This window comes from Pectinophora gossypiella, chromosome 1 (assembly GCF_024362695.1).
Source record: "Pectinophora gossypiella chromosome 1, ilPecGoss1.1, whole genome shotgun sequence".
Lineage (NCBI taxonomy): Eukaryota > Metazoa > Arthropoda > Insecta > Lepidoptera > Gelechiidae > Pectinophora > Pectinophora gossypiella.
The window spans coordinates 16,291,747-16,313,750 of NC_065404.1; the positions used below are offsets into that span (position 1 = coordinate 16,291,747).

The 22,004-nt window shown below is 37.5% G+C and overlaps 2 protein-coding genes across 5 annotated transcripts in view; both read left to right on the forward strand.

Moving 5' to 3' along the window:
- LOC126367461 (adenylate kinase isoenzyme 5) overlaps window positions 1-624 on the forward strand; it is a 69,927-nt gene extending 69,303 nt beyond the window's left edge. The window contains exon 13 of the mRNA XM_050010975.1: window positions 399-624. Coding sequence (XP_049866932.1) covers window positions 399-518 — 120 coding nt within the window. The 3' untranslated portion in view covers window positions 519-624. The remainder of the gene's footprint in view (window positions 1-398) is intronic.
- Window positions 625-6,979: 6,355 nt separating this feature from the next.
- Window positions 6,980-20,743, forward strand: LOC126370934 (adenylate kinase isoenzyme 1-like). Of its 4 annotated transcripts, none has more exons than XM_050016070.1 (6): window positions 11,870-12,134; window positions 12,470-12,628; window positions 15,981-16,170; window positions 17,534-17,682; window positions 19,953-20,123; window positions 20,547-20,743. In XM_050016070.1, exons 2-6 carry the CDS (start codon window positions 12,503-12,505, stop codon window positions 20,619-20,621), a joined length of 711 nt encoding a protein of 236 aa, XP_049872027.1. In that variant the 5' UTR covers window positions 11,870-12,134; window positions 12,470-12,502; the 3' UTR covers window positions 20,622-20,743. The 4 variants fall into 4 exon arrangements, with proteins under 4 accessions (XP_049872050.1, XP_049872027.1, XP_049872034.1 ...); XM_050016077.1 differs by having other exon boundaries at window positions 11,870-12,074; XM_050016093.1 differs by lacking the exons at window positions 11,870-12,134; window positions 12,470-12,628 and adding an exon at window positions 6,980-7,074.
- Window positions 20,744-22,004: the final 1,261 nt, after the last annotated feature.

The window sequence follows — 22,004 nt, forward strand, 5'->3', positions numbered from 1 at the left end:
AAAATTACTTCGTGGTCCCTAGTTTGGTTAGGACATTACTGGCTGATTACCAGATTGTCCGAAGTAAGATGATCCGTACTTCGGAAGGCACGTTATACCGTTGATCCCGGTTACTACTTACTGATGTAAGTAACGGCTTAACGTGCCATGTCAGGGGCCTTTGGCGCCTCAATAGTAACCCTGACACCAGTGTTGATGAGATAGGTACTCCACCTCACAACCCACACGATAGAAGAAGAATCGTTTCATACACGCATTTCCTTACATAATATATCGTACTGCGTTGTACTTCTATATTATACTTTACACCTCTGCCTACCCCTTCGGGGATACAGGCGTGATGCTATGCGCTATGAGGAGACAATAGATCTAATTTAGTTATTTTTTTCCCTTTCCAGGTGAAACCAATAATGAATAACATGCCAAAAATCCCGACGGTTTCGCAAATGACCGCGGACGAAGTGAGAAGACTCTATGAGCAGAGTTCTGGAGAGGTCACAATGAACACACACATGTAAATACCGCACCAACACTGTAGGATGTGATATGGACTCTTGAAGAGGTATAGTGCCGAATAACGTTAGGATATTTAAGTACTTAAATGTAGCTTAGGTTAAGTTAAGTTTAAGAATGGTCGGTTGGAAAGCATTAGTGTTGTTAACCCTTTCACGGACAGAGACCATGGGTCATTGATGGTTCATAATAGGTAGTATGACACCTTGGAATCGGAACGTCATTAGACGTTCTGTCCTTGAAAGTGTTAACATGTTGTAAGGATCGGCTATCGGGAGATAGAAAGAAACAAGCGTTCGGGACTACATCTGATTTATTACTTCTGAAAAAATCTGAATGCCATTGAAACAACAAATTCAAATTCAAAAATATCTTTATTCAGTAGGTAACATAGTTACACTTTGAATCGTCAATTTTTACATAACGAACGTCTCATCCGCCTAAAACTACTGCAGCTTCTCACAACCTGTATAGCCGGGGGAAAGAAGCTGCAAGAAAAACCTCGGCCCTAGACGTTCTTTAAAAAAATAAAAATAAACATAAAATATTGGTATACAATTGAGTAATTTAGCTGCCTAATATCAGTTCTCAAACAGTTAATCCCATGCATTCATATCTTCTAAATAATCACTAACTTTATAATAGCCTATTTTGTAAAGTTGCCGCGTTAACATAACGTAAATATCCTATGTACGTCCCACTGCTAGGCACAGGTCTGCTATCAACCAGAGGGGGTAAGTAGTCAACCCCACCACGCAGCGTTAACACACGGACGAAATATGTTTTCTGACTCTCTCTCTCTCTTTATTTAAGAGCTGCGCTCTTGTCGGTAGAGTAATCGCCTTCATTACTCCATAGGGCGTGTAGAACGGTGGTTGCCCCAATCTGACATCTGCATCTGTTTTCTGACTGACCATCTTATAAGCAAGAAAACTTTACAAATAGACTAAGAATAATCCTAAAATGGATCGACAAATAGTTAAGTAGTAAGTACCTTTATAATTATTAAGTTAGAAGTTAAAAATCAGGGTGTGAAGTCATAGGTAAAACATTTGTTGAACAGCATTTTTAAAACGAAGATTATGTACTACTTACTTACATTATATTTTCTATAAAAATGTCACGTAAATAGAGACAAATAAACTGATATCTCGAGAGAAAATAAAAGAGAGAAGAGCACAAGTACTTACCATTAATACGAAGTCATAAGTTACCTAATTGATAAATAAAAAAATAAGATTTACAAAAAGCTAATTAAATCGAAAAAGTCTCGGACGGGATTTGCAGCTCTTATCAAACCGAGACGAGATTTCCTAACACGAATGAATGCTATCAAAACAAAATCTTTTAAATTAATTTCTCAAATTATAATGGAACACATATTTTGGGCGTTCTCGTTTATATACTTAGTACTCCTCACCAGCTATGTTTAAGTCCCAAAAATAGTTGTTCAATAAACATTTCGAGTGTCACAAGAAAGCAATAATTAAAATGACAGTTGAAAAAGAACACGGCACAAGGAAGGGTAAAAATAAAATTAGCAATTACTAAATAAAGGCCGGGGATCTAAAAAAGGCATATTAAGCAATTCACCTAAAAAAATAGAGAACGCATTTTTTATATTAAATGCTCACTGTGCCTTTTTAAACCCCCGAGTATTAAGCTAATAAAAATGCAATTTTTGTACCTATTTCATTTACATACGAAATTAAATAAAGAATACCATAACAATAAATAAGTTCGACATTTTATAATTGTTCTCATGTTGCGTTTTCATACAAATTATGTAGTAATTTTTAGTTTGTCATTTAGTAAAAAAAATGCAGATTTGTCTAGATGGAAACATCCCTATTCAAACGTATAAGTTTTTTTTTATTTTGATTATAACACTTCATAAATTATACATAGATTGTTTTACAAACAAAACGTATTAGGACGATTGGACCACTTTACGAGACGAATTAAATAAAATGAATATTTTGTACCTTATATAATAAAGAAACGCACATTAACAAAAAAAGCTAAAAATTATAACGTAAGAGGTGCCTTAGTACAAGGTATATTTTTAGATATATTATTTTAATAAATTATTAAAATTAAATCTATCAAAGGAACAAGTTAAATAGATTTAGGTGTCTGAATAAATTGAATTGTTACATTCTTATTTAGTTTATGGCTATAATTATTTATGAAAAGTTTATGATGCAATAATCGTGAAAATCACTCAATCATAATAAGTTTAGATTTTCACGATTATTTGTATATCAAACATGTAGAGATTTCAATATGAACCTATTTCTACAACGGACTAAAATTAAATTATTTAAATAAAAATAAATATTAACTAAAATGTTATAAAATGTCATCGATTTTATTAAAAATAAAATGTACTTGTAATAACTTTAGTGATGTTTGCACAATAAGAACACCCAATGTGATGTCTGGGTAGGTATAGGGGAACATATCTATTTTAGATATTATAAGGTACCTTTAAGCTCCATTTATAGGTGCAAAAGTAGGAAACTCAATTTATATCCTTTTTTTCATAATTATCTTATATAGCAGTTTTTAATTTTTTTTTTCTAAATCTTTATTAAAATTCATAAATAACTATAAAAACTTAGTCTAATTACACATAGATACAAAATGATAATTAAATGATTTTTATATAGCATAAACATGTACATACAGAGTGTTATATAGTTACATCGTAACGAATACTCAGGGGGATGATTCAGACCATGATTCTGAGTTAATATCAACTGGAATTTTCCGCCGCAAAATTCATGTATATTTTTGTGTTTTTTTTTAAGTCTATTATTTTTAATTCTATACTTTTGCTATGGAAAATTCCACTTGATATCCAGTCAGAATCCCACATCTCTCAAAGTTTTCGTTATCCTACATATATACATGAATAAGTCTATCTTTTCTATATAATAAGTATAAATAACAGTTAAAATATTTTCTTTCTAGGCGATATTCAATTAAAAATCTTAATTACGCCTTTTACAATTATTAAATCTATTATGTGTATTTTTTCTTCAATCTGCTACAGATATTATTACAATTAAAAAAAATAGTTTGGGAACAAAATTGGATTGATAAGTAGAGGAAAAATAACCTACTTTTGCAACTATGATAATTTATTTATTTATTTTAAATAATAATAGGTACCTACAGAATAACAAATACTCACGTAGTAATAGCTTAGTTAGATAATAATATCACAAATCAGGGGCCAAGTTAGAGATAGACTAGATCAAGATAGATAGACAAATAAACACTTAGATACAAACATTACTCAGGCAACATTAAGTATAGTAACAAAAACCGCACTAAAATATTGATAAGGAGATACCATTATTATTTATTAGGCCCGTTTGTTGGACACTTCTTGTCATTTCATAAGCCAGTAATCCGTAATCGGGTACGAATATAATGATTTTAAGTATATTATTTTGGATTGGAAATATTTTTGTTTTTTATAATGGACAAAAAAGTGTAAAGTAAATGAATTATTATTTATTATAGCAACATCAGCAGAGTAAACTATTCAGGTGGTCTAAAACGGCCACATTGAGTCGTTCACCTAAAAAAGCTATTCTGCTATTTGACATTTGTGCATATAATAGTGAGTGTGTTATGCATTAGTGCCAAATAGCAAAATTACTTTCTAGATGACTTGCTCAAAGTAACCTTTTTAAACGTCTAGGGCATTATCTGAGCCAGAAAACAGTAATCCGGACTGGTTGAAACACCGCAATGAAATTGCTATTAGTGTACATCTTATCGCGAACAGACAATATTCAGGATAGTTTTTACAGACTTCACAGTATTTTAGTTATATTCTAAGATAAAATGAGAGCATAGCCGAAATTGCATAATCTCAAGCTCACGACAATATCCCAATTGGGGTAGTCAAAGGTGCATCTATCGCAAGATGAACTAAGTACCCACACTTCACTGAGCTTTCTGTTCCAAAGCGTGATAGGTGGCCGGTAAATTAAAAAAGAATAAATATAAATAAGTTAAAAAAACGATTCTGACCTGACTAATGTTTATATCTACGTTTAGCACTTACTAATTCAAGCACAATTTTATATGGAATTGTAATAATTAGCTTTTAAAATGCTCTTAATAAAGCTGTGAAAGGTAGTCTTATATTTAAGAAGTTTAATTATTGTACCTGTCGCTTTAAGTTCTTGTGTTTGGTAGAAACGAGTAGACACTAAATGATACTAGTGATCTGAAAGTACGCTGGATAGTATCTATGACCTGTGGTTAAACACATGGGTAAGTAAGTTAGAAAAATAAGCAGAGGGCTTAGCCAAGTTGAGTTGCAAATTTTCCTATTCGCTAATGTATCGCATCACTAATTTAAGACCCACGATCTTGTCGTTGCAGCATTCTCCATGCTACTTTTTAGGAAAAAATAGAGCAGTTTTCCCTCTTGCCTTCCGCCTCGCGGTTCTCTGACTCACGCGAGTGGGATGGCGCCCAGAATACTCTATTTCAAAGCCGTGCTAGGACTCCTGTCCTCCGCCTCTGAACAGTACTGACAGTTACTGCTACCCTCTGTCTGATAACTAATCTGAATGAATAAACACATTTTATCAAGTAACGTATTATACGTAACTGCAACATAACACAACGTTAAATCTGTCTGTGTCTATTGGGGATAAATATCTGCTAAATGTCTCGATTTTTGCGCCAATATGTTATCGAGTTGAGAAAAAGGAACCCTTACAACTTGGGTAGGCTCCCTAGATCGACAAAACATTTTTTTTCTAAAACACCATGGGTAAATGAAAATAAATATCTATAATGGGTCTACGACACGTGGAAGGAGCCTAATCAACCTGTGTTGCTAAAAAGGATTAAACCTTATGTGATTTCTACTCTTTTTTACCAAACTATTAGAGCGGACGCTAAAAACAAGCGCGGGTTCGGTGTAGGTCAGACCGACTTATATAATATACTGGATAATAGGGTAGTTTCCTAGGTCAAAGATAATTTATCTTTGACCTAGGAAACTTTATTCAGTCATCAGAATTTCAGAATTTATCTTTAACCTAGGAAACTACCCAATTAAACACCATAACGTCTCCTTGTAGTAAAAAAACACATAGATAGTGCCTCTTTGACTCTGTTGTGCCTTTTGGTTTTGTTAAGAAAACCTCGCAATCGACATGGAAACCAGCTTTTCCATCCAGATAATAAGTGGTCTTCATTTGTACCCTTTGTACCGGGTGAGAGCCTTCAGCGCTCCCCATTTGTCCGGCCAAGTAGTTAATGCCATCTGCGACAAATCTACAATAAGTCACGTAAAAAAAAGGAATGTTGAAGAAAATCACGAAAGACAGTAGTTTTCATTATTTGTGTGACCCACACCGGACTTGCGCGAATTTAGCGTCGGCTCATAATCATTTCCTGCGGCTGGACTCGTATGGATATTATACGCATTTATGTGTTAGGCCAAAAAAATATGTATTATAATGTCATGTATCTATTTTTAGTTTTTTCACTATGGGACCATTCCTGACTTGAATTAATATTGACAAGGATGTAATAAAAATAAACGAAAATGGTAAAATTATAAAATAAACAATTTTAATTACACGTTTTATGAGGGTCCATTTAACATTTTTAACAATGTTCATCATCGTTAAAAATTATATTTGTTTACATATTTTATTTAAATTTAATTCTAAATTTATTTTAATTATAATACACAAAGTATACAAAGTTAGACCAATTATTATAACAACGGCCTTATTTAGTTTAAGATTGAAGATAATTATAACTTATTATTTTAAATATTTATTTTATATTTGCATGTTGTAAGCACGAACTCAGTGCCGTTTATTTAGTAAGTACTCAAAAACACTTACGTGTTGTAGAGATTTGTTTACAAATTTTAATAAATACCTAATAAAGCACTTTTCTAGTAAATTATGTGTTTAATTAGTCAAATTAGGCACGATGAAAAAAAAATATTCTCTCAAAATTACAAAACTTATTAAAAGAAATGGTAAAAGTTTAAAGGGCCATATTAGGCATACAATTACGGATTCCACGTCTTTCCGTCACATGATGGCTATTTAAACTTTTTTAAGCATAGTAACTTGTCCTGACTTATCATTATTAAGATACGTACGTCTACGTGTGTAAGTACATATTAAACAGACATCATTAGTTCCGTCCTTCACACGACAATCAATAAAACTCTGACCTTAAACACAATATCAAGTTCCAAGCCAAACCTCAAGTATAACATACCTACTTACATCTAACCAAGCGGTAGAATAACAAGGTTATCAAAATAAAACTATTATAAGTAAAAAGCAGCGAGGTTATGTTATTTCCCGCCCTAGCGTGTTCTTTTCCCGCCGTTTTCACCCCAAGCGTTTCCCGAGGTCGATTATTGGCTGCCTGGCACAGTTTCCGTGGCCTTGACCGCACGAACCGCGGCAGTCTATCCGCAACGCGCGCGGCGAGCACACGTCAGGAGACCGCCATCTTTGATCCTAAACCCCGCTAGATTTAAAATACAAAATGGTAAGTTTATTTATTAAAATATTACTTTTAATTTCTGTCAATTCTACGAATGCATTTTTTTTTGTTATAAATAGGTTTTTACGTCTTAAAATGTAGTGGTATTGAACTTGTGAATAGTAAAAATAGAGCTGTTGTATAACACCTGGGAATTCGAGAGTTTGTCAGCTGGAAATCAATGACAAGTGACGTAATTTTGGTAGCGACATTAATAGAATTATCTGAGAAATTGTTGAGCTACAATTAAAAACATTTTTATTCAGGACGAGTCCTTGAATCTTAGGTTCTGTAAGTATTATAATTTCATTGTTCTTTGTTTCTTCTATGCTGGGCTGCGAGTGAATTAAAAACTGTGCTTGTTATCTCGGGCATGTCGAGGGATTGAGTCCATTCCATCGTGATGATAAACTATTATTCCAACATTATGCAGCCAAATTACTGAAATTTATTACTTACATAATTTTTTTGAAGAACGTCTAGGGACCGGTGCGGAGGATTTTCTCGCAACTTCTTTTCCTCGGTAGTTTAAGGCGGATGTGTTTTTTTAATTAAGTAAAGTGCCTGTGTAAAGTGCAAAGTAATTAGCGCAGCTGCCCAAAAACAAAACACAGTAAGGCTCAACTTTTTTTTTGCTTTACTGTTTTAACTAGAATGTTGTACAAAATGTAATTCTCGTAGCCTTAGGTTACCTCGAACCTCAATTACTGAAAAAGTAAAACCTAGTAACATAACATAGCATGACGCCTTTATCAAATCAAATCAAATATACTTTATTGCACAGAACTAAAATTTCAACAATCAGACATAACACATGAAAACAGTACAATTTGTCCCCGAAGGGGTAGGCAGGGATGTACAGTAGGTGCTTACTCGCCATCTGTGATGAAGGCCCATGTAATAGTGGATCCGGCCATTTCCAATGTTAATTATCTATGATCGAAACATGAATTCAAACTCATAAAGTCGAATTCAGTGGTTTGGATTCCGAGCCGGGATTTGAACCAAAGACACTACGAATGCTACGATGTAGGTCGTTGTTCGAACTGGGCTATCACAGGCAATGACTATTTGTGATCACAAGCTTGAGTTTATGTATGTATGTATGTACGTGTATGATGTGAGTTTTCATCAGTAGACTGCGGCCTCCATGGTCCAGTGGTTTAAGCATCGAGCTCACGATCCGGAGGTCCCGGGTTCAAATCCCGGCGGGGACACATCACGAAAATCACTTTGTGATCCATAGTTTGATTAAATTACAGGCTGATCACCTAATTGTCCAAAAGTAAGATGATCCGCGCTTCGGAAGGCACGTTAAACTACTGGTCTCGGTTTATAATTACTGATGTAAGTAAGTAGTCGTTACATGAGCCATGTCAGGGGCCTTCGGCGGCTCAATAGTAACCCTGACACTGTTGATGGGGTTGGTAATCCACCTCACAACCCACACGATAGAAGATCAGTTGACTGTCCAAACAATCCATTAGCAAGACAAAGAAACAAATGGGCTTAATCACTTCTAATTAGTCGAGTTGCTCTGATAATATTTTGTATAACAAATTTACCTCTACATGTTTGATTTTATCTTAAATGCACTTTAAACCCAAGAAATACCTATTATGATCGATAACAGCGCATACACACACACACAGATTACACACACATACACACACATTGCATGTTAATCCTCTATAAGGATCTCCATTACCTACCTACCTACACGTAAGATTTGATACTTCGTGATTAGATTATTATCAGTCACAATATTGGCGGAACGTGAAATGTATGCAACGACTTCTGTGCGAATTTATACACACGAACACATCTGTCTTTCTTCGTCTCTTCTGGGTTGTGAGATCATTAACCCATCAACCCTGATGTTAGGGTTATTATTGAGCAGCCAAATGCCTCTGACATTGTTCAGTCTAATCTAATCTAGCCTACAAGACCCCACTGCTGGGCAAAGGCCTCCCCTTCCTCTTTCTAGTTTTCGCGGTCTGTGCGTACTCCGGCCAGTCCCTCCGGCAAGTGTCCAAGTCGTCACGCTATCTCTTTCGAGGTCTACCACGACGCCTGTACCCGTCATGAGGCACCCAATGCGTGACGATCCGTGCCCACCGCTCAGGGTGCATGCGAGAAACATGTCCGGCCCAATCCCATTTAAATATTTCGTTCAAAAGCGGGAATCGCTGATGTGGGACTTAAAGCCGCCAGACTTAAATGGGATTCATTCACTCATTCATACTAAATTAGTTAAGTCTGATTATTTTAACTCTCTGTTCGTACAGGCGCCTCAGCGTCAATAAATGATAAATTAGTGCATCATCATTTCCCTAGTTTATCCTGTTTTTCACAGGGTCCGCTTACATAACCTGAAGATTTTACAGGTCCGGTTTTTACAGAAGCGATTGCCTCTCTGACCTTCCAACCCGCGAAGGAAAAACCAGCCCAATACAGGTTAGGTCACATACCACCAAAAATGCATTTCTCGAGATTGTCGGTTTCCTCACGATGTTTAGAAAAGAATGAATGAATTGCTCTAGAGCAATAAGGCCGCCCAAATTGTACAGTATTCATGTGTTATGTCTTATTGTTGATATTTAGTTCTGGGCGATAAAATATATTTGATTTGGTTTGATGTTTACCTTCACCGCTGAGCACGTGATAATGATAATTAATAATTTACGATCGAAACATGAATTCGAAAACAAATTCGACAATCATTGGATTAGGTCTGTGATGGATTCGAACCTGCGACTTTAAAATGAGAGGCAGACAAGAAGGATCGACACACTCCCTTAGTCAGTTTTTTACATGCCCGGGAAGTTTAGCAGTTGAAAGAGTTTTATTTTGAATTTTTTTTTTAATTTTGATTTTTTTTGAATTTACATTTTTTATTCGCCCATAGTCCAGTATAGCTCGTGGTGTTTAATATTATTATGTTTCTTTCAACCCATTATTGATAGTTATGCTCTATGGATAAATACAATACCCAAATACCTTTTACTCAGACTACAGTAGAACTCATTATAGGAATCTCTGAAGAATAGGGTAGGTAAATGAGAAGCCCTTTATGAAGACGAAAATTAAAAAATAATGATGATGACGTCATGAATTATTTAACATAAGGGAGTATACACTTCTTGCAAGCCGTGTCGTCATTAGCAATGTTGCGCAATGCTTGACTATCAAAGCACACCCCGGACTCATCATACAAAACACCTCGTTTTACACAGACACTACACATTGACGTTATCGTACACGTGCATCTATGAGTGTGACGTCTGACGCCATACAATTGAAGACTTAACTGCTCGGTAAACCTAGCTCAGCCGCTGATAGGGCTGAGCCTAACCTAGAAGGACGTAAGTTGACCAAAAGGTTCAGTAAGGTCTACTATGAACTGACGTGCGTGTAACAATTGATGAATGTGGAGGAAGCAAGAGAAGTGTGTCAGGATCGAAGCAAATGGAATTCCATAATCTCTGCTTACCCCGGTGGGAAATAGGCATGAGTTTATGTATGTAATAATTCTTATTTTTAATATTCCAAATTCAATTTTAAATAAACTTGTGTTTTGTTGAACAAATATTCGGAAGTGCTTCGATTTTGTTATTGAGAAATAATAATTTCTAACATAAAGCCAATCGATAAAGCTTGGAATCGATAATTCGTTAAAAAATCATGACAATTATAAGTAATGAACTAAAATCGACGTTCGAATAAGTGATTGTTGTCGATAAACGTATTGCGTGACGAACGTTTGTCCTTATACTTAATACCAAGGACGATAAAATATTCAAATATTCTGTGTAATCCTTGATAACCCTGTCTGGAGAAGTTCGAATCGCGGCTCTGACTGTGAACCACAAAATTCGACTTTATGAGTTTGAATTCATGAAGTGAATTAAGTAAATTGACTGAAGTGGCAAAGGGGGGGTGAAGTATTTAGCTCGTATCTGTGCGGGGCGGAGAATGTCCCTTCTATTATCGTCATAGGCCACTTACGTCTGTTTTAGACGATTTATGCCTATCAATGTCGCGAAGTGATGCACCTTTTTTCATGGCTGTGCAAGCCAATTCTAAAGCGGCAAATTCTACCGCACATTCTGCAGGAGTCGCCGACAGGTGGAATGTTGTCTTGATGTCGATTCATTCTCCTACTCGTCAGAGTCTGGAGCCAGCTGTTTTCGTGAGTTCTGCCCATCGGGCCTTCCTCCACGTATCTCGATCATTGTCAAGGTTTTCCCAAGCCGCGTGGTCAATACCAGAAGAGTTCACGTCTCTCTTTGCGTCGTATCTTTAAATCGTAGTAGATACCAATTGCCAACGTCTGTCTTTCCGTCCCTGCTTCTATATACGTACAGATAGTATTATATTATATATTATTATTTAGTATAGTATTATTTTGCGATAGAAAATTCCATTTGATATTCTATAACTTTATAATAACTATAACTTTTTTATTTTTTTAAAATTTCTTTTTTAAAACTCAGAATAATGAGCTGAATTATCCCTCTCAGTATTCGTTGCGTTGTCACTAATACCCTGTATATTTATGTATCTAGGTAAAGGTCTATCAAGATTGGTTTAATTAAAGGTTTAGGCGTGAAAATGTAACAGAGTTACTTTCATATTTAAATCATAAAAGCTTGGAGGATGGATATGGGATTAGTATGGATACGTCATACCTCCCACTCTTGCTATAAACTTTTATTTTCTCCAAAAGCATTTAGTAGAAGCCGCGTTACAGCTCGGTACAATCGCCCGAGTTCAGTGCCAGTTGGCACAAGTCTCTTATTTACGTGTTTATTTACGAAAGTTTCGGACACTTTCGGCACCTCGAGCCATTCGGCCTTCAGTCGCCGCGTATAGTTTCGGTCTGTTAAACGAAAACTCGGAAAACGACGTTTTGGCCGCTTTAGGCTCGTGCAATCCGGTCTCGGTCGCCGAGGTTCGGTCAATTCGGTCCGTTAACCTTCTGAGATACCAGACACAATACAGGTGTTAGTGGCTTCGTAACGAAAACTTTGAGAGATGATTCTAACCATGATTCTGAGTTGATAGTAAGTGATGAGTTGAAGGCCCGTCCCCCTGCTGCTATTCATTATAATTACCAAAACGGTGTGCTCACGTGCCCTCACTGTGCGCGGGAGTTCACTGTAAAGATAGGCTACATAAGCCATCTTCGGGCGCATCAGCGTCGTGCCGACTAGGAGTCGAAGTGGTCGCCATGGCCGAAATCGGTCGGAGAGATCATCATCAAGTAAGGAATTGAAAATTATTTAAAAAAACACTCAACATTTTCTATCATTTTCGTGAATTTTCCGATAGGAAATTCCACTTGATATCAACTCAGAATCATGATTACAATCCCACTGACACCCTACATTGTGTCTAGTCGAGATTCGCGTTCCGGCAAACAAGAAGTTAAATGAAAACTCGGAAACTAGAAGAGAATCAACTGAAATATAAAGTTTTGTCCGTGGTTGTGGTCTTCGCTTTTTGGGTGGAAGTGAGAGATTATTGGACGAGGACTGTCTGTGAAACCCTTTTTCAGGTAGGTCGGTAGACTGTGGTTGAGCTTTGGACTTACGATCAAGAGGTACCGGGTTCGAATCCCTGTGGGGATAAATCACAAAAGTTACATTAAATGATCACCTTGTTTGTTTTGGGAAATTGCAGGCTGATCAATTGTGATCCGTGCTTCAATCGGTTGCAACCACAACTAACTGACAATAATAATTCACAGCACAAAATAACAGACTTTCTCAATACAAGGCTTTACCAACACCAAGGTTAAACATCAAGAATCAACATTGAAATATAGGCAATGAATAATGTTTTTTGACAAAATACCTGCCCATCCATAATGATGGCAGCTCGACACAAGCATCATTGTCCAACACATGTCACGACCACGGTCACTGCCAATGCTGTAGTTTGAAATAGACGCGGACTTCCTATTGGCATTGATAATAGAAATAATCATCATCATCTAGAAAACATCCTTGATAGCCCTGTTTCGACGCGTGAATAATCTAATTGACATCAATTTGAAAATATTACCTATTAAATAATTACCCGGACAAATCTTGTGGCATTGAATATTGTGTAACTAATTACAGCATAGACTTCTATTTGGAATGGTTCAATGACAATGACCGTCACGTCTCAATGAGAGTCTTTACAGGCTACGGTCCTCAAACACAGTGTGTAAATGGCGCAATACAGATCTTCCTTTGTTTAACCTTTTTCCACACCATAGAAGAAGAAGAAGGAAGGAAGAAGAAATGATCTGAATTACCAACCTCATCAACCCTGGTGTTAGTGTTATTACCGAGCCGCCAAAGGCCCCTGACGCGGCTCATCTAACGCCTACTTACTTTTATCAGTAAGTAGTAACCGGGACCAACGGCTTAACGTGCCTTCCGAAGCACGGATCATCTTACTTTCGGACAATCAGATGATCAGCCTGTAATGTCCTAATCAAACTAGGGATCACAAAGTGATTTTTGTGATATGTCCCCACCGGGATTCGAACCCGGGACGTTTAACCTTCTGATTTCATCGATAACAGACATAATATGCACCTTTTATCTTTGTTTTTGGGTATCAAAGATAAAAAAAAAATATTCTTTATTTCACAAATTTTAGTTACATCGTGGCCGAGACCTCCCATTAAGTAATCCTAGGATACTTGTGGCGGGAATGTCTCGCAAAGATGACCCTTGTTATTACACCCAGGCACAATTACATCTTCAAATTCAAATTCAAATTCAACCCACCAATTCCACACAATTCCACCCATTATTATTCTAAACGAAACAAGAGGAGCAGTAAAGGTGGCAACATAATGTAGACACAATTATTTTTATAAATATAATTATTCTTCTGCAATCTACATTGTATTTTTGAATAATTATGCATACGAACAACGAGAAAAGAGGTAATTTTCATATTAAAACTGTACAACACCAGCTATATTGTTTTTTGGGAAACGTAGCCTAGAAAGTATCTCATACAAATGGATCCTACTATACTTCGTAAAAGGGGTAGACAGAGATCAAGTCAATAGGAGGCTACGAATCTGATAAGTACTTACTTAAAATTTTTATCCCCCGACGCAAAAACGACGGGATGTTATAAGTTTGACGTGTCTGTGTGTGTATGGTAAATGTGTATGTGTCTGTCTGTGGCATCGTAGCACCCAAAAGGATGATCCGATTTTAATGCGGTTTTTTTGTTTGAAAGGTATATCAGTCGAGAGTGTTCTTAGCTATGTTTGGTGGAAATCGGTTCAGGTCTTCAAGGTCGTCAGGTCGTTTGTTAAGTGTGATAGGAATGTAACAAGCTCAGTTTGCTTGCAAGCATAATTATGTGGGATAACTTATTTTTGGCTTTTTATAAGGTTTAGCATTTTTAACCTTTTGTCATTATAATTGAGTATTATTTGGTCGGGGTTTTTTTTTTTAATTTATTGACGTAACACGTTAAATTTGTCTATTACCATCATTGACCTCGTACACAAACAAATAGACTACCAATCTCTTGTTTGTCCGCGCGTAGCATCTTGTCACTAAGCGACGGCGTGTCAAGATCGAGAAATGACGACACTGTAGTCATGAGTAATATCATGTACCCACTTTAGGACCCTGTCGCACTATCATATTTGACATTTAATGAGACTTACGGTTTGATTTGTCAAAAAAGTTAATGTGACATGGTATCAAAGTGTACATATTAGTACTCGTGACCGTACAATGAGATAGAACATTTTGTGCGGTTACCAAACGTTAGTGACGTCATAACAGATATTTTTGGACTTTCGGACGGACGAAGTTTACTAACACGTGAAGATCACTTTACTATTTTTATTGTAGCTGTGAAAATAGAAGGACAGATTGACCTTTCATACTGTATAAATACCGCACGTAAGCCCTAATGGGGTGGGCAGAGCTACACTCATGTTTTTGTGAGATTGCTTGACTGTGATAATTCCGTGCTTCGGAGGGCTTAAGCCGTTGGTCCCGGCTATTAGCCATAAAAACACTTCCACCAACCCGCATTGGAGAAGCGTGGTGGAGTATGCTCCATACCCCCTCCGGTTGATTGAGGGGAGGCCTGTGCCCAGCAGTGGGACGTATATAGGCTGTTTATGTTATGTTATGTTGCTTGACTGTATCCTCTCGAACATGATTTACTACTAGGTATAAGCAATGAACGAATGAACGAATGAATGAATGAACTTGAATTTGAATTAAGTTAGCTGTCTTGCGCGAAAAATTAAAACATTAACAAAAAAAATTTACAAAAAAAATAACGGCATGTATAGGAAACCGGATGCTCAATCCTATGACAAGCCGCCATTGCTAGCCCTTTGATGACGTAAGTGTTACCACTGAGTTACCATTAAATTGGTAGGTATCTCCAACATTCCAAGCACGTTTGAAAATTAAGCGAATCACTGACTAATGTATTTAATTACTATTACTTGTAACATATATAAAAATATTAAAACTGTAAGTAACTCTTTTACTAAATGTTCAAAATTTCCTTGCAAAGTAAATATTAAAACAGTGGTCGTGGGTAAGTAATTATTTTTTTACGACATGGCAATGCAATGTGGGATGACCTGATGAGGTGGGTGAGAATTATGGGTCAGCTGGGCTAATCTTGAAATGTTAGCTGTCACTTTTGAGCATGCCTGGTCTTCTTATATCATGAATTTAGGTACGTAACCTTAACCAATCGGGTGAGAGCCCTCAGCGCTCCCTATTGGTCCGGCCAGGTAGTTACTGCCATTTGCGGCAAATCTACAAAAAGTCACGTCAAAAAAAGCAACCAATCAACCAATGTTTCAGCTTATTTCTAAAATCGAAGCCATAAATCCAGACTTCTCTCAATTGCAGGCGCCAGTAGACTTCTCAAAGAAGCCCATAGTGTGGGTACTCGGAGGCCCGGGTTCCGGCAAGGGCACGCAATGCGAGAAGATCATCGCCAAGTACGGGTTCACGCACCTGTCCTCTGGGGACCTGCTCCGAGCAGAGGTCAAGAGTGGCTCCGACAGGGCCAAGGCTCTCACCGCTGTTATGGAGCGGGGTAAGTGAGACATTCGCTAGGTAAGCATGTCGCACCTTCAGGTACATAATAATATTAACTGGCTTCGGCCCCACGCACGCCTTCCAAAAGTCCGGGACTCCATAGGCCCGAGATATGGAAACGACATACAAATAATAATAAAAATATATTTTTATTTGTTCTCCACAATGTACAGGTGGGTTACATAAAATAATGCACAATTGGAGGGTATGTACGAGTGGAGACTGGCGCCCGAGATAAGCCATGGCCTGTGTTTCAGGATCACCAGTGCTCCAGATGTACTTCCCAGATGTCTTAACATTAATTATATGTATACATGTTTAAGTTTAAGCTAAGAAATATTATCTCGTTTTCACAGGGTCCTCTAACCTAACCTAATCGACTGCCTGTCTGACCTTCCAACCCGCGAAGGGAAAACCGGCCCAATACAGGTTAGGTCACATACCTCTGGTTATGTGGGTTTCCTCACGATGTTTTCCTTCACCGCTGAGCATGTGACAATAGGTTTACGCTCGTGCTGGATTCGAACCTGCGACCTTACAGTGAGAGTCAAGCGTTCCCACACCACACTTCCACAGTAATATTATGAATCAGCCAAGACTCTCACCACTGTCATGTAGCTCGGTAAGTTAATATACATTTGCTGGGTAAGCGTGCCCCACCCTAACCCACATTGTCACCAACACGGTGGGAATGTAGTCAAACGCAAATCATACTCCCACACTAATATCATAATTGCGAAGGTAACTATGTCTGTCTGTCCGTTACCTTTTCACGCTTAATGATAACTGTAATTGTCACACCACATTTAGATTAAATTGTCTTAAGGGGCCTCTACGTGTTGGCTTCGGCCCTACGCACTCCTTCCAAAAGTCCAGGACTCCATAGGCCCGAGATATATCATTGTACAGACAATAATAATAAAATCTTTATTGCAAGTAACCATTGACTCATAACCAGCACTGAACCGTTTAAGTTTACGTGTAGAGATAGTTCGACCCACGTTTGACCCTTAGGAAAGATCATATAGGATAGTTTTTACACCGGAAATTACGCCCTGAAGGAATGAAAAGGGATGGAAAAAATATGATGTCTTTTTCTACTTTTTGGGTTGTGAGATGACCGACCTTATTAACACTGTTATCATTATTGAGCCGCCAAAGGCCACTGACATGACTCATGTAACGACTACGAACTTACCGACTTAACGTGCTTTCCGAAACTCGGATAATCTCACTTTCCGACAATCGGGTGATCAGCCTGTAACTTCCTAACCAAACCAGGGATCACAAAGTGATTTTGTGATGGTCTGGCCTGGCCTGAACCTAAGAATGGTTTTTATATAAATCTTCTCGTCTTCCAGGTGAGCTGGTCTCGAACGAGGTGGTGCTGCAGTTGCTGAAGGAAGCCATCGAGGCCAAGGCGGAGTCCTCCAACGGGTTCCTCATCGACGGGTACCCGCGCGAGGAGTCGCAGGGCGTCGCCTTCGAGAACACCATCGCGCCTGTCTCTGTGAGTTGCACGTGGATTTGCAATACAATAACATATTATTACACAAATGAAACACATTACATAAACAATTACAGACAAACAAATGGTACCAAAAGGCATAAGGCCGCCTTTTGGTGCCTTGCTTAAGTAGGCATTTCTTCCAGGAAACCTTACAGTACACTTACTACTTACTTTTTACATGCTTCAGCTGCTTATCATCTCGACTATGTGCTGAAATGGTGGACCATCATAAGAACGCCCATCGTTCTGATCACCACCTGGAGGGTTAAACAGGGTAGGCAATGGTGATCAGGCGGGTTAAAATGACCACATCGAAGCAATTCATCTAAGAAAGCAATATTGCTATTTGACATTTGTTTGCTTGTTTACTTTTATATGCGCAAATGTCAAATTGCTATATTGCTTTCCTAAATGAATTGCTTCGATGTGACCATTTTAATTCATATTCATATTCATTTATTCCTTGTAACAACTTTACATTGTGTTGGAAATTGGAAATAAAAAATAAATAAAAACAAGCTTAAACTACATTACAATCTAAAACAACAGTGGGACTATAACTTACTTACAATATACCTGGGTCGTTCTTCTTTTTTATCGACAATGATCTGTCCTTCGCTCTGATATGTTATATGTTTTAGAATTTTATTTATTATTTCCATTGTCCAAATATATAGTTATCTTATTATACTTAAAATACTAGCGAAATACTAATCGGTTCCTCGATTAGTGATTAACGTAGCTTGGTTGTTTTTCACAAAATTCTGTGACAGAGTGGTAAATCGAAATGCTGTCTCCGATGAAAAGGGCCACTCTGTCACAATATATTTTGCAATGCGCCTGCAAGGAACAGTATATTACCAAGATAAAGAGAAACACTAAATACTCCTCTACAGACACATCTCTATATGATGTTTTTTAAATATTTATTGCCGTTATAATGAAAGATGTTAAATCCGATATAACGAGAAAATGACTTCTTATTGTCGATAAAAAAGAAGAATGACCCACCTAACAAACTATTACAACAAACACATACAATATCAAAATAATAAAAAAAAAAATATCTTACACTTTTTTAAACTTACACTAAAAACAATGTCGATGTTGTTTATATTCCTCAACGCTGTAAAAACAATTCTCCAGCAAAAAGAGTTTAAGATTTTTACTAAATAAAGTAGCGTCATCAGTAGTTTTAAATTCTTTTGGGAGGCAATTAAATAATCTGACCGCTTGATACCTTACACTTTGTTCTGCCACTTTTAATTGGGGGGCTATTGCATTCTGTAAGTCCTTTCTTCGTGTCGTCTCTCTTTTTGTTCTTTCTTCAGAACTTTCAAATCTACTCGGCCGCTTTACAAGATCAGTCAATAGGACAAGAATGAACAAACTAGGTACCGTTAAAATTCCAAGGCTGCGAAAGTACTCCTTACATGATATCCACTGAGGAATGCGCACTATTGTTCTTATTGCCCTTTTTTGTAAAATAAACGCTTTGTTTATATTATAACTATGGATTGTAAATCTGAAAATAAATGATTATTATTATTATTATAGCTGTTACCCCAAAACTTTATACTATATCTCAGATGTGACTCTACCAAAGCATAATAAACAGTTTTCAGATGTTCCAGTTTTAACTCGTCGCGTAAACTTCTCAATGCATAACAAGCAGAGCTTATCTTAGATTCCAAGCGAGAGAGTTCATCTTTCCAATTCAAAAAAGTGTCTATACGTACACCAAGAAATTTGACTGCTTCTACAGGTTTAATATCTATATTATTCAAAGCTACACATAAAGATTAACCCGCCTGATCACCATACAATTCATCATACGAATCTTAATCTCCAATCGAATCGAAACCAATCTAAATCTTACAAATTCTTAATGAGAGTGGCTGAAAATTGCATACGAGAAAGTAATGCACTTTTTTCTTGCCATGTAAGCATTTGACCACAATCTGATGGTAAGAGATGATGTGACCGAAGATGGGACATGCTTACCTAGGAAGTGCCTAGTCACTTTCTTACCTTCTAATTTCTTCTTGAATACTGAAGGGGATGATTCAGATCATGATTCTGAGACGATATCAAGCGGAATTTCGGAAAGTCATGAAAATTTTAGTGTTTTTTAAAATTATTTTCCGTTCTATGCTTTTGCGACGGAAAATTCCACTTGATATCAACTCAGAATCATGGCCTGAATCATCCTTCAAAGTTTTCGTTACGATGTCATTAACACCCTGAATATTTTAATTTCTTGTCTCCAGGTGATCCTATACTTCGAGGCGTCTTGCGAGACGCTCACCAAGCGGCTGCTGGGGCGCGCAGCCAGTTCTGGCCGCGCTGATGACAACGAGGACACCATCAAACTTCGGCTCAAGACCTTCCTCGAGAACAACGACAAAGTGCTTGCGCAATACCCCACCAAGCTCGTCAGGGTGAGTAGTACTGCTGAGATTTTCAACCGATTTAAGGTTATTAATTAATCATCATTCCTCCAACAAGTTTATGTTTTTTTTTTTTAATTATGTAATAACTATCATCATGAGCCCATTAACGTCCGCACTGCTGGGGCACGGGCCTTCCCTATGGATAGATAGGGAGATCGGGCCTTAAACCATCACGCGGGCCCAGTGCGGATTAATGGTTATTAACGACTGCTAATGCAGCCGGGACCAACGGCCTAACGTGCCTTCCGAAGCACGGAGGAGCTCGAGATGAAAACTTTTTTTTTGTGGTCACCCCTCCTATGACCGGCCTTTGCGAAAGTTGCTTTACTTCAACAATCGCAGACCGAGCGCGTTAACCGCTGCGCCACCGAGCTCCTCTATGTAATAACTAACAATGTTTTTTTATTACAGATAAACGCTGAAAGGTCCGTGGATGAGATCTTTGCGGACGTGGAGAAAGCGCTAGACGCTATAGTGAAACAATAAGCAACAACTAGCAACGACTAGCAACTATTAGCAACTAATTAGGTACATAAGTGATGCCTGTACATAATACGTCATTATTGATTAATTTTAATTGTTGATTAAATATGTTTTTATTCTGTTAAGTGTTTGTTACTATTTACATGTCTGCTTACCCGCATAGCATAAGAAGACCAGGTATACTTAAAACTGACAGCTAACATTTCAAGGTTAGCCCAGCTGCTGACGTCATCCGACCCGGCGTTGCTATCTCGTAAAAAATAAATTACCCACGTCCAATGTTTTTAATTTACTTTGCAAGATTTTGTACCTTTAGTACAGGACAGATTTACGTACAGTTTTAATGATTTTTGTATACGTGTGTGACAAATAATAGTAATTAAATACAAAGTAATTCACTTAATTTTCAATAATAAAATTTGCGTCCTTGGAATGTTAGAGATACCAATTGAATGGTAACACTTACATCATCAATGAGCTAGCAATGGCGGCTTGTCATAGGAATGAGTATACCTGGTCTTCTTATACTGTGCTTACTCGTAGCACACCCCAGATCCTTCATACACAAAACTTAATTTTACACAGATGCTACACATTGACGTTATCGTACACGAGCATCTCTGTGTGTGACGTCTGACGCCGTACGATTGAAGACTAAAGTAAGACCGAGGGGGTGAGGTAATCCTAGCTCAGCCGCTGGTGGGCGGATAGTTGCCTCTATGTATTATTCCTTATTCTCTGCCCTTAGCATGGAGAATGAATCGCGCGCGATGCGATATACAGGGTGACTCAAAAGTTAACGTTCAAAATGAAAATAAAAATATATAGAGGGGCTCATTGGGTAACAGAAACACCTCCATGTTTGTTCAGCGATTATTTACGGATTAGGAGATATGACCCATTTTGTACCATTTTCAAGATTTTCTATCTTACTTGAGAAATCATAATTTTGTCGCTATTTCTTTCTCAATAATTATTTTATTTGGTCCGTTTTGGCCGTTGGTCCCGGCTGCATTAGCAGTCGTTAATAACCATCAATCCGCACTGGGCCCGCGTGATGGTTTAAGGCCCGATCTCCCTATCCATCCATAGGGAAGGCCCGTGCCCCAGCAGTGGGGACGTTAATGGGCTGATGATGAATTATTTTATTTTACTTCATACCTATTCCTAAGGAAGTGGACCATACTTGCATTTTAGTTTCGTTTTGAATGTCAACCTTTGGTTTTGGGTTTTTTTTTTTGTATAAGTAAGTACGTGACGTTACAAGTTCTATAGGCATCAATACCAGGGGGGTTAAAATGGCCACATCGGAGCAATTCATCTAAGAAAGCAATATTGCTATTTGACATTTGTTTGCATTGCGCACTTACTTTTATATGCGCATAT

Excerpts from the sequence above, each read along its gene's own strand:
- LOC126370934 (XM_050016070.1), top strand. The coding sequence starts at position 12,503 with ATGAAAACTCGGAAACTAGAAGAGAATCAACTGAAATATAAAGTTTTG. Across the intron at positions 12,629-15,980 it reads TCTGTGAAACCCTTTTTCAG|GCGCCAGTAGACTTCTCAAA; the intron begins GTAGGTCGGTAG and ends TCTCAATTGCAG. Across the intron at positions 17,683-19,952 it reads ACACCATCGCGCCTGTCTCT|GTGATCCTATACTTCGAGGC; the intron begins GTGAGTTGCACG and ends TCTTGTCTCCAG.